The 13009-nt window shown below is 39.8% G+C and overlaps 1 protein-coding gene across 2 annotated transcripts in view; it reads right to left on the bottom strand.

Annotated features, from left to right (window-relative positions):
• Positions 1-13009, bottom strand: part of dyrk1b (dual specificity tyrosine phosphorylation regulated kinase 1B) — a 65690-nt gene that overhangs the window by 32613 nt on the left and 20068 nt on the right. Inside the window, exon 1 of one of the 2 annotated variants that reach the window (XM_088998098.1) lies at positions 6937-8825. The exons of the other annotated variant lie outside the window; for it this stretch is intronic. Coding sequence (XP_088854224.1) covers positions 6937-7039 — 103 coding nt within the window. The 5' untranslated portion in view covers positions 7040-8825. Of the gene's footprint in view, positions 1-6936; positions 8826-13009 lie in introns of those variants that run through there. 2 annotated transcript variants of the gene reach the window in all.

Raw genomic sequence — 13009 nt, 5'->3', positions numbered from 1 at the left:
TCTGTGATCGAAGGGTTTCAGCTAGGATGAAAGGAAAAGTGTATAAAACAATGGTGAGACCAGCTATGATGTTTGGACTGGAGACGGTGCCACTGAAGAAAAGACAGGAAGCAGAGCTGGAGGTAGCAGAGCTGAAGATGTTGAGGTTTTCTTTGGGAGTGACCAGGTTGGATAGGATCAGGATCGAGTACATTAGAGGGACAACTCATATTAGAGGCTTTGAAGAGAAAGTCAGAGAGGCCAGACTGAGATGGTTTGGACATGTCCAGAGGAGAGAGAGTGACTATATCGGGAGAAGGATGCTGAGCCTTGCACTGCCAGGCAGGAGACCGAGAGGAAGACCGAAGAGGAGGTATATGGATGTGGTCAAAGAGGACATGAAGGTAGCTGGTGTGAGAGAAGAGGATGCACAAAACCGGGATAGATGGAGGACATTGATTCGCTGTGGCGACCCCTAAGGGGAAAAGCCGAAAGGAAAAGAAGAAGAGTCTATTTCTTTCATTACAATACAATAGCACATTTATTATACATAGATTAAGGTATGTTGTGTGTAGTTTTAAGGCTTATTTAGTTGAAAATTATATTTTATGGAGACCTAGGTGATAGAGTGTTTATGCACATTAGTAAACATATTACGTTATTTCATGTTTAGATTAAGTAAACATATGTTTTTTCATGTTTAGCTTAGTATATATTATGAATTGTGCACGTTTAATTTCAGGCTAATTTAGTTAAATAAAACTATCAGTCTTATTAGTACAATAGCCGTGGAAGGAAAAGGCAGCGGCTCCAACTTCAATCTGAGACCCGCCCAACGCTGAATTGCTCGTAACCGATTGGACGGGAAAGGTCGACTTGTTCGCAACTGATTGGACAACAGATCGCCACTCTGTATGTTTAAAAACTTGTCGGAGCGGGAGCTCGTTCTTTTTTGCTCTTTCTCTTTGTTCTTTGTGCTCTTGTGCTCATGTCTTCGTCCCACCGAGACGAGAAGTGCTTTCTCTGTCTCATTAGAATAAAGTAGTTTTTTGTTCACCATCTATTGTACTTGCTGATATTTTTATCAAGTGAACTCCAGACAATGCGTGAACCAGGAAAGACAAACGAAGTTTTAACCGGACACTAGGAACGGATTATTCTCATTTTGATGGTTACCTATGGGAAAATTTTTTTTGGGGGGATACACACTTTTCGCCTTACACACTGTCTTGGAACCAATTAAGTTTGTAAGCCAATGTCTCACTATATATATATATATATATATATATATATATATATATATATATATATATATATATATATATATAGTAAAGTCTCGTTATATCGATATTCAAGGGAGTCCGAAAAAAGATCGATATAACCGGGACTATCGATATATCCGATATCGATATGACGAGACTTTACTGTATATAGTGATATCATGAGAGGCTGGCTCTCAGCGGGACAGGACAAGAGGTGCAATGGACGACAGGTTTGGATACAAACAAAAGGTTTAATCAACGGTTCCAGGGGGGATTCACAAGCAACAAAGGTTTGAATAGTGTCTCTTCCAATACTTATCAAAATAGTCCCTTCTGATACTTAAATCCAAATAAAGTCTCTTCTGCTACTTAAATCCAAATAAAATCTCTTCTGCTACTTAAATCCAAATAAAGTCTCTTCTGCTACTTAAATCCAAATAAAGTCTCTTCTGAGGTAAAACTGAAGACGGAGTTCTTTACAAGAGTCTCTAGGCCTCACCCCTCATGTAGCCTAGCCACCTTAGCTAGGTTCAAATCCAGTGTCCAGTCGTGTGGTCCCAACTGGCAATGAGTTCCACGCAGCAATCAACTTCTCCACTGAGCACAGCAATCGAGCTTGTCTTTCCCCAAGCTCCACACTCAGAGGCTCTCTGCCTTAAAAGCCCTGCTTTCCAATCAAGCCCTGATCAGCTGCAGGTGTGTGGGTTTAATTGCTGCCTTCCACCAGGTGGGGCCAAGACTCTCTCTGGGTGGAGCCATCGTAGGGGGATGTATTTGCCCTCCAGGACACAGCCTCTCGTGACATCACAATATATATATATATATATATATATATATATATATATATATATATATATATATATATATATATATATATATGCTAGGACCCCCTTTATAACAAAAGTTTAGATCCATGATAACATCCCTGTGGACAGTGATTACAGTGGAAAAATGCAGACTAACAGTCCACACCACTGGTTTTTCAGTCATTTTTAAACCAAAAAGGCAGCTTCCAGGTGAAATGACAACAGATGCTGTTGTGCCTGATTAACGTTCCTTAATCAGCGGCATCAAAAAGATGGTGATGATAAGTTAAAGATAACATATAACTGTCATCTTTGCACATTTTTTCAGGCGATTCATTCAAAACTACAGCAACATCATAGCACCTCCAGCAAAATTGGCTACTGGTAGTCTCGTGGTCAATGTGTTTTTGACTGGATCGCTTTGTAAATGTCCCAGGTCCCAGACCCCAAGCAGCAGTTTGTGGTAGATATTTGCCTTTAATATCTAAGGCGGCTGCTCAAACATTTTGGACTGGAGATCGACTTTTTGATCAACCATCCTCCCACGATTGATCCTGTAGGTCGCACGCACGTGCACGCAAACACACACACACACATATGCTATGATGAGCAACCGCCTGACAAAGAGGCATGCAACACACTTTTACAGCCTGTGAACTATTGTAGGAAACACGCACCCTTGGCCCTCTAGATTTCTATTCTCTACCTGCGCCCTTGGTGTATTGTACATGAAACAAACCCTGAATGAGAAAAATTATATCAATACAAGATATAGCGCAATATCTTTGATCATAAGTTGCAATCCCAGATTGTTGAGCGCCCATCACTTCCGGTAACATTGGTCACGTGCCACCGCAGGTTAAAGATTTACTTGATTTATTTTATTTTTTTAACAGTTTTTGTGAAAATGAGCCTGATAGTTTGATTAGGGTGGAGTGTGCATTAACACAAAAAATGTGTTCCTAACATGCACAAAGACACACAAATGATTTTTTTTTTTATAATAATCCATTTGATTTCTAAGCGCCTTTCAAAACTCTCAAGGTCACTTTAGTCTTTCTCCTCTACATGTCTCGTGAACGACTTGAGATCAGCTGCCATCGACATCATGGGCACCCCTGGTGTTGGATTGGATTGGATTGGATATGCCTTTATTAGTCTCACAGTGGAGAAATTTACATTTCACAGCAGCAAAGTGATGAAAGGAATGAAAGTAGAAAAACGAAATACATGAGCTGCTGGAAAGGCAGCCACTCTCGCGGCGCCGTCTTGAAGTCAAAAGAACAAAAAAAAAAAAAAAAAAAAAAAAAAAACAATCAAACAGTAAATATCAGACAAAGATTTAATTTAGAAATACTGATTTCATTTATAAAGAGAGAGAAACAAATATTCAAATTTACCGGGACAAGTGTAAAAGAATTGACTTCCCCATTAATTCCGAATTTATTGTGGCTTTTCTGGACTGCTGAGTTCACACACCACAGACAAGCCTGGTTAGCAGATTTCTTCAATCAAGAAATCACTTCGACACAGCTTCAAAAAAATCAGATACTTTATGTGATGCCATGTTGTAATCATATGCCTAACCTAAGATTATTTGTTATTTAGTTTGTTTTGTTCTATTGACTTCAAGGTGGTGCCGCAAGAGTGGCTGCCTTTCCAACAGCTCCTGTATTTTCGACTTCTTTCTTTCCTTTCATAACTTTGCTGCTGTGAAATGTAAATGTCTCCACTGCAAAACGAATAAAGGTAAATCCAATCCAATCTGATTTCTTGCTTATTTTACTCATCTTTGAGTGATGTTTCTTTTACAGAGTAAATTCTATCAACTCTGAAACATGAGCGCCATCTCTCTCTCCTCTCCAAACAAACCCAACAATCAGTGGCAGCTTGCGACAGGTCATGCAAACAAATGAGCTCTGAGGAGCTGCTCGAGAAATGGCAGTGAATATTTGGCACATGGCGCCGCACCAATGCACAAGCTACCTGCTCCGCTTGCTACGTGGCTTGTCGAAATATCCTTCTCCGGTGCAGATCCTCTTCTAACTAAACAACCTTTCCCTCTGTGGAGACAATTAAGATACATTTCACCAAGCATCACTATTACAAATGGTGATGGGGAGATGAAGCTTCATGAAGCACTGATGCCTTCCTGTCAACTGGGTGATACATGCTCCATAGTACCTCATTTGCAATATGGCACCGTCAAGTGGTCAAAACCAGTAAAATCTACAGAATCTGTTGTTGTTCTACCGGAAACAAATTCCTTGTGTGTTCTACATACTTGGCAATAAAGATGATTCTGATTCTGATTCTGAGAATGAAATAAGACTGAAGATTAACAGGTGATGAGTAAGTAAGACTACAATTATTTCATGTAAAGAAAACCTGTGTAAGCAAAAAGGCTGCAATACAGAGTTGAACTTCAAAAAACACTTCTGTGAGGTGAGAAGTACATTTTTGATATTTTTAAGCTTGCATGTATTTTCCCCTGACAGTTTAATGATTGAGTCCACTTGTGATGCTTTTGACCAACAACATTGCAACATCATCCCTCTCCTGTCTACAGGCATTATCACTCAAAACAAGACTAACCAAACTTTTAGGTTTGTGTAACAGTTGCATTGAATGAATTTGGTTGGTTATGCCAAAGGTGAAGGGCTTGGATGTTACGTTCATAGCAGCAGAATTAACCATTATGATGGATGCCAGCTAATATCGTGTTTGTTACTAAAACTGCAAAACAGGCTCAAAGCCTTGAAAGCTGCTGACTCCGGAATCTGTGCTCCCACGCCAGTGAGTGACGGCTTCAAATTCCCAACTCGGTGCGGCTGAGACGGACGGAGTCACGGCCACCGTTGCACAAAAAAAAAATCCCACATATCGAAACCAACCCTCGTGGTGTCGGGCAGTTGTTGGTGATGTGCCCATGTTCCTGCAATCTGCATAGGGGTCACCTCCTTCTCAGCCATCCGTGCTGGAAGCTGCATCGCACACCTCTGCTTGGCACTGGCACCTTTGAGGTCCATCTGCCCCAACTCAAACAAGTGATGCTGGGATGTATGCGTGCTTGCCCTGATCGCAATACAAAGAGCTTGTGATTGAGAAAAATACTGAACCATATTTATCATTTCATATGGGTGAAATAACTAAAGCTTGAGGTCAAAATGTAGCAAGTGTTACATCGATTCAAATTATTAATCGTTATTCATAGTTCTCATTCACATTCCCTTCCAACTGACATTTGTTACAATTCATAGCGTGGTGTGGCAGGCGTTGCGTTCTTGAAAAACATCTGCATAAGGAACCAAAATAATGTGATACAATTTCTCCTTGATACACATTTTACTGTTTAACGTTGTTCTTTGTGTTGTTTATTGTAAAGAACTTTGCTTCGCACTTACTATTAATAGGGTTCTACACTAACTTTTGCACATGTAGTACTGGTAGGTTTTTCAGTGTGTCAGTCCACATAACATTTGGTCACACCCTTTCTGGGGGAAGGTACAGCATGGCCATAATTGCTGATGCATGATTGTTTCATTGGCATAACATTGATAGGTCAATTGGACACACAGTGCACCCGTAAATTGCATACATAAATGCCCCTGGCCAGTGGTCACAAACCTTTTTGAAGCAGAGAATTTCCATTTGGTTATTGTAACAAAGGGGTACGTACTAGTTTGATAATTTTGAAAAAATACATTTGCCTTGAACAAATTACATCTAATGATGCGTTTATTTATGTAAAGACATTGATCAGATTAATGATTTCTGACAATAATTATAGAAACATAAATATCCAAAGGCAACACTTTCCCCCTGGAGAGATCGGTACAGACATTTGCTTTAACACATGATCACTTCTAAATATTTCAAAGAAATTGAAGAAATTGCATTGTCCTAGGACAGGTCAGTACTCTCTGCACACAATCATTTTGGATTAGAGGAGCAAAATGCCCAAGGCATTTGGATTTGGTTTAAAAATCCTTCTGAAATAGACTAACACACAATATACGGATGAGATGAGCACACGGCGATGGCACAACCTGTTGCAACTGCTTCATCATATTCATATTTACATACTGACTGTGATGATATATTCAATAAACTGAAGCATTACCATCCTTCTATGGCTCCTTGCAAAAAAACAAAACAAAACCACACTTTACTAACAAACAGCTGGATTCACACTTTCACAACAACAAAGACAATGAATACATCAACTAAGGATGTTTCCTTGAGATTGGCCAGAAACAAGTTCAGAATGTATTCCATCAAACCGCCCAAAGACAACTGGGATAGGCTCGAATACAGCCGCGACCCTTGATGAATGGTTGGATGGATGAGACTAAGGATGGTCACAATATTAAGCCTATCCCAATTGTCTTCTGGCACAAAGAGAGAGACACCCTGAACGGGTTGCCAGCAATTTGCTAGCTTTCTGTCTATTTGAGTAATTCCGGGTTGAGTGAACGCTGGCGTATGTGGCTTCCGCTGCTCACCCACAGAAAAAAACTTATCATGTGACCCTAAGTGACGTTGAGAATTTTGAAAGGCGCTTATAAATGAAATGTATTATTATTATTATTAAATACAAACCGGATGAATTCTATTTACTGTCTCAGCTGTTTGTGCTTGAAAGACCATGGATATAGGGAAGGAAAATCAAAGAGAAATTTCCTCATCCACTTTACAGTTACTTTTAAAATAAACTTTTTATTATACTTTCAAATTATCACAGAAATTGAGGAAATTTAGGAGAATGCCCATCTCTAAGACATACTGCAATTACATAATTGCACTGGAAAACATATCGTATATAAAAAGAAATATATACTGTGTTTGTGTGTGTGTGTGTGCGTGTGTGTGTGTTTGTGAGAACTGACTTTTATTGTCACGATGGAGGGAAGAGGCGATCCAGGGTTGTGATTGGACCATTCTGCAAGGGGGCAAAGTCTTGTCCTCCACAGATGATGATGTGATCACCATGGAAACACTTGGCAAAAGGTCAATCCAGAAGGGAACCCCAATTCGTCAGATGATTTCAGATGTGGGTAGACTTTGTGAGGGTCTTAAGTAACCTTCATGAGGTGTGTTTTCAATCCCAGTTTGCTCAAACAGGTTATCCAACTGACTTAGTCTTGAAATGGTGGGGAACCAACCAATCAAATTAAAAGGCACCGTGTCTTCTCTCGCTTGTTCCCTTGTTTCTGTGGTTTCTAAGGCAACCAATCGGTGAACAGGCAGCTTGTCTATCTTAAGTAAAAATATAAAGGATGTAAGAATTACACTACAGATATAGAGCTCTCATATTTATATATATATATATATATATATATATATATCATTCTCTATGTGGTTGGGGGACATGGGTAATATTTGGTTATTCAGGGTAGCCTTTGCTTTCTTCTTTGAGATGGAAATTTGCACTGATCCACGTTGCTCGTAATTTATTTTAGGTAGTCGAAAGTAGGTCCTATTTATAGAATAATAAGATTTTCACTGTGTAATGGATCCTAATGACATAATGGCATAAACATTGTCCTGGGTAGAATTAGTTGGAAAGAAGCAGTTCATCGGACATGTTTAATTTGTAATCCAAAATTAGATTTTCTTGTCCAGTGGAGCCTTTAACAATGAAATCCAGTGCATCGGATATTCCCAGGCTTGTCAGACTTCATTCAAAACTGTTGTGACCAATCTCACCCAAATTGTACAAAATAGGTTTATCCAACTTTTGATTTTCTACCTAGGGTCCTGTAAAACATTAATTACTTGCAATTTCTCTTGAACTGGGCTTTCCAGCTCTTTGCTCAGTGGGGTGGTGGAAGGGGTAAAAGAGAAGGAGGAGAGTTGAATTTCTAGCTTTCTGCTTTTACCCCATAACTCCTTCTAAAAATAGGTCCAATTACAGCCGCTTTCTGGGGGACTGGGCACTGGTCAGTGTAGAGAGAGGTTATCACTGAGCTTAAACCCCTGACACTCAACGTCATCCACTGGCAATGTCACAGTCAATGCAGACAAAGCCCCAAGGAGCCTTCTGGGTTGTGGTCACTCAGCAGCCCATCACCTGGCTACAGAGGATGGTGGCAGGCCTCGGCCGATAAAATAAACCCCTCAATGCCTCGAGAGAATAAAGAAAATCCCACGCACTCTCCGGGAGGTCTGACTGTCAACTAGCAGTTGTATAAACTCGACGTAACAACACCAGTCCACTTCAACTTTTACAGTTCCACAAAAACATCCATAGACCGTCAATCCGCACTAGCACGGTAACAATGTGCCAGGTGGGAGGAAACCGGAGAAGAAAAAAAATTACAGATTCAAATCCAGTACTTTGCGTTAAAACGCCGAACGCAGTCCGTGCGAACGTCACAAGACGCTAGCGACCTGTCTGTCCGTCTGCTGTGTTTCCAATCCGGCATTAAGTAAAGCACAACTCTCTCCGGGTCAATGTAATCACAATCAAACACGATGTTTTGAATGACACAGTCCAAAACTCCAGTCTCGTCTTCAAGTCCAAGAAATGCAGCGAAGTTCCTGAGTTTGCTGTCAAGATACCCTGGGTGCCTTCTTGGCGCGCCTCTTTCCTCTGCTTCCGCTCCCCTTTCGTTCCCTTCAATGTCCTCGCCTCCTTGTCCTTGTGCCCTTCTATGTTTTAAATAACTAGTTTTCGTAATCCTTCGTGGTGGAAACCCTCACATGGGCAATCTTAAATCATAATGATTGCCCGTTCCTTTCCCCTGTGTTTCTTCCGTTACAGGGAATCTGTGCTCTCATCCACACCTCTCCCCACCCAGCGATCAGGGCACTACCATATTGCACAGCGCGGAGGTGGCTGAAGCGATCTTTCGCAGCCCCACGTAACACTGCTTTAATCAGCAACAGTGACGCAATTCAATAAAGCTGACGTTAGAAAAGATTTTTTTTACATGATATTGTACTCAAACCAAAACTTCAGACGGATTTTTCGAACCAAAAATTAACACGACCAATATACTGGCCAAACGGTACAACAACCCTCTCTTTGCTTGAAGTAGCCTCTTCCAGCTCAACCCCCCTGCCCCCGTGTCTCTTTCTCTCGTCCTGTCCATTTATAGTAACAACGGAGTATATTTACTGGAACTTTATATTCACATATGTTGATAACATTAGTTTAAACTCGTGCCGCAATTTCAACAATAATCTCGTGCTATATTACAACCACTTGTAGAAATAGAAATGACATAAATATTCAGTTTGAAACCGATTACAACGAATGATACATTGTCATATTTTCAAGAAAGTAAGCATCTGGTTGAAATTACCACAATGTCATGTGAGATATAAATTTTTGGGGAAAATATCTGCAGGTTTGACAACTTTTTAATGCATATAACATAACTGCATAATGTAACCAGGACACAAAGTTAACTTGCTGTGATTTATAAATATAATATTTTAAGTCAAACACGTTAATGTAAACCAAAAATAATAGTAAGGACAAAGCAGCAACCAATAATGCATATAACCAATTTTTTATTCAGTCTTTGAAAACGGCTTCTACTTCTGTACTGTACTTGGACTCGAGTGAGAGCAAGCCTCTCCCGCACTCAACACGTAACCTCCCACAGACTCTGTTGCTACCCAACGTCATGGCAGCTAGAACTCCATTGGCCACGTATCGTGTAGTCCCCGACTGTAATTGGACACTGAGTGGATCGGTGGGAGGAGCATTTGGCTCGGTTTCCCTGTGTCTCTTCAAACGGCGCGATGCAGGAATGACGCGGAAATAGTTCGAGGATGTCAGGTAGAATGGAAAGAGGGAGGCTGGGGTGGGCAAACTCTCGAGTAGCAGAGAGAAGATCGGGGCAAAGGCCTTCCTTGCACACATGCTCACTGAGTGACTACAGCTGAGATGTGACTTCCCCGCACTAAACAGCCAAAGCTAAAAGTTGTTCCTGTTGCTATCCGAGCATTCCGGCTAAATAAGGCACAATGCTGCCTGGGAACAGCTCAGCGCACAAACAATGTCATGAACCAGCTGACAGCTCCCTGGCTTAAAGGGAAATTCACCCTTGAATAAAGTTCACGCTGCATGGATAAATGTGTGTCAAATTCAGGTTGTTCAGTTGCAATTTAGTGACACTATATTTATCTTCCAGTATCTAAAAATAGAATGGCAGGTAAAGATTGAGCTTGATGGAATACAACTAACCTTTAAACATTGGTGGAAAGGAAAACATACGATACTTTGGTAATGGTGATTACCAAAGTATCATCCTCAGTAAATACATAAAATTGGGAGTATTTTATTTTCCTTAATTTTAAAGAGATCCACACTGAATTTTTCACCAGACTACAGAATTTTAGTTTCAATCGCCCCAAATTTCTTTTGCAACCAGTTTGAAAACAACAATCTATCATCACACTCTCAAACACCAACAAACAACTGACCAGTCAAGGCTAAATAAAGACAGTGGCCTAATAACTCCCTATAATTACAGCAATCATATTTAAAGACTTGTTCTCATAAACACAAGCAGGGAGAAACATTCAATTTCTATTTAAGATAAGGTGGTAATCACGCAGATGTAGGTATCACTACTCATGCAGTTTTATGAAATACCTCTTGGAACAAATAAACAAACAGACTGTCATAATTCCACAACCGTTGCTTAACTTATTATTTCTATAAATAAGTGTTCATTTCATGAAACTATTTCACTTCCGTATTTCCTCACATAAAAAAATGACAACAAACAAAAACATGTTATTGCTGAATTCAACCAAGGTCTTTTGTTGAGGGATTTGTAGATGATTTTAACTCGATTCTCAACACATAATCTGTTGTGGTAGTTGATATTTTAGCATTTAGTTTTATAGATTATTAAATGTTTTCACATTTACACAAAAAAAACATGTTGAATCACAACTAATTTTGTTTGTAGATATGATAACTTCATTATCAATATACCATAAACTCCCGTCAAGTATTTGTTTCAAATGGCTGGTTATGTTTGTTCTTCCAAAACTACAAGCAGATGAGCAACAGGTGGCCAAGTGTTGGAGTGCTCTTGGCCATGCCATGGCACAAACAAATGGCAAATGGAGCTGCAGTCTATCCAAGCTAAATTTCGGGGAAACGACGGGTCACAGCGCAAACTGTTTGCCAGTAGTTTGCAGGGCAGACCAATCATAATCATATACAACAGAACAATAGAATTGCATCAATATAAAATTTCTCGTTCCACAGCTTTAGCATTTTCAATAAAATAACTGCCAAATTAAGATGACAAAGGACCACCCATTTACACAAAAAAAAATATATATATATATATATATATATATATATATATATATATATATATATATATATATATATATATATATATATAAAAACCTCAACATAAACTAGTATACACGTTGACTTCAAGCATCGGCAGACGGGCGGGCAAGACGGACGGAGAGACGGACGGTGAGACAGACAATTTTCAGTTTTTAACATTCCAGTCTACTGGGGTTGAAACTATATTGGGTGGGGTGATGGTGGCTGTTACAACACAAACTATATAATACATCAACATATCTGAATATGAAGAATGTATATTTTCTTTCTCTGAAACACTGAATAGCTTCCTCTAAATCGTTTTCAGCTGTACCAACGGTCAGACAGCAGAGATCACAACAGTACTGTGAGGAGGCAAGCAGACTCTGACACTCACATGCCTTGCAGCAAATTTCCACCCGGCAACCATACACTGTACCATGGCAACAGCTCTGCCATTGGTCCCTGGTGCGTTTTCAAATGACCAATGGGATGGCCAGCAGCGGGTGATGCTTGTTGCTAGGTAAACACGATGCAGAGGAAAGACAGAGGAGCGGAATTACCATGCTGCTACTGCAGGCTCCTTTGAGAGCGGAATGGAGGAGCACTTTACACGAGGATATATCATTCTGTTTCTCAGCACTTGGCGGTGCCAGAGAGACGAACACAAAACCAAGGAAGTAAGACACAGGAACCGAGGAATCAAATATAGAACGTGTTAAAGGCCTCAGGGGTTTCTGCTTCGGATGCACTCGCAATATTGTTTGAGGTGCTCTGTATCTATGCATCAAAAACAATCAGCAAGTCAATAATGATAAGTCGTGTACAACACAATTCACTAATTATATTAGAATATTTATTTTAGAATAAATACTGTCAGTACATATACAGTGATTAACATGTATTATATGTTCACCCACGGTACAGCTATTTTACAGCGATATGTCTGATTCAATTTTTTTTTCGGAGCAAAAATTTGTTTCTGTTATTGCACATAATGTATAATGCAGAAGGTCTGTGACCACAATTCAAATGCAATGCTAAAATACAAATATTAACACAAAACATGTTATTTTAAAATGTTGTAGTCAGCTGGCCCCAACCCTCCCACATTTGAAAGCAACAACAAAAAATATTAAGGCTAATTACATTTCTTCACGAAGATGTCATTTTAGAAGTTATTTAAAGTTCTAAAGCACTTTTCCTTTTACCATTCTGGAACAAAAAATGTTTTACTGTCTGAATGTAATGTTGCTGAGAGGAGCAGAATAAGCCTGCTCAAATTTCCATGCAAAAAGCTGAATTTAGACTGAAATTATTCCAATCAGTTCTAAATGATCTTCTTCTTTTCCTTTCGGCTTTTCCTTTCAAGGAGTCGCCACAGCCAATCAGTGTACTCCATCTTCAGAGGTTTGATTCACATGTTTTTTTCGGCCAAGCTTTTACGTCGGATGCCCTTCCTGACACAGCCCTCTGTATTTATCGGGGCTTGGGACCGGGACAAGAAGACACTGGCTTGTGTCCCCCAGTGGCTACAGAACAAGCAACTCCATGAACTTAATAAAGATGAAGATGCTCTGAAAAAGCTTCAGCACCTAAAAATGGAAACAAACTCAGTTAATCATCATCATAAATAACAAACATGTAAGGCC

The sequence above is a fragment of the Hippocampus bargibanti genome, linkage group LG06 (assembly GCF_051943395.1).
Source record: "Hippocampus bargibanti isolate YZ-2025 linkage group LG06, ASM5194339v1, whole genome shotgun sequence".
NCBI lineage: Eukaryota > Metazoa > Chordata > Actinopteri > Syngnathiformes > Syngnathidae > Hippocampus > Hippocampus bargibanti.
This window is presented reverse-complemented; position numbering and strand designations above follow the sequence as displayed.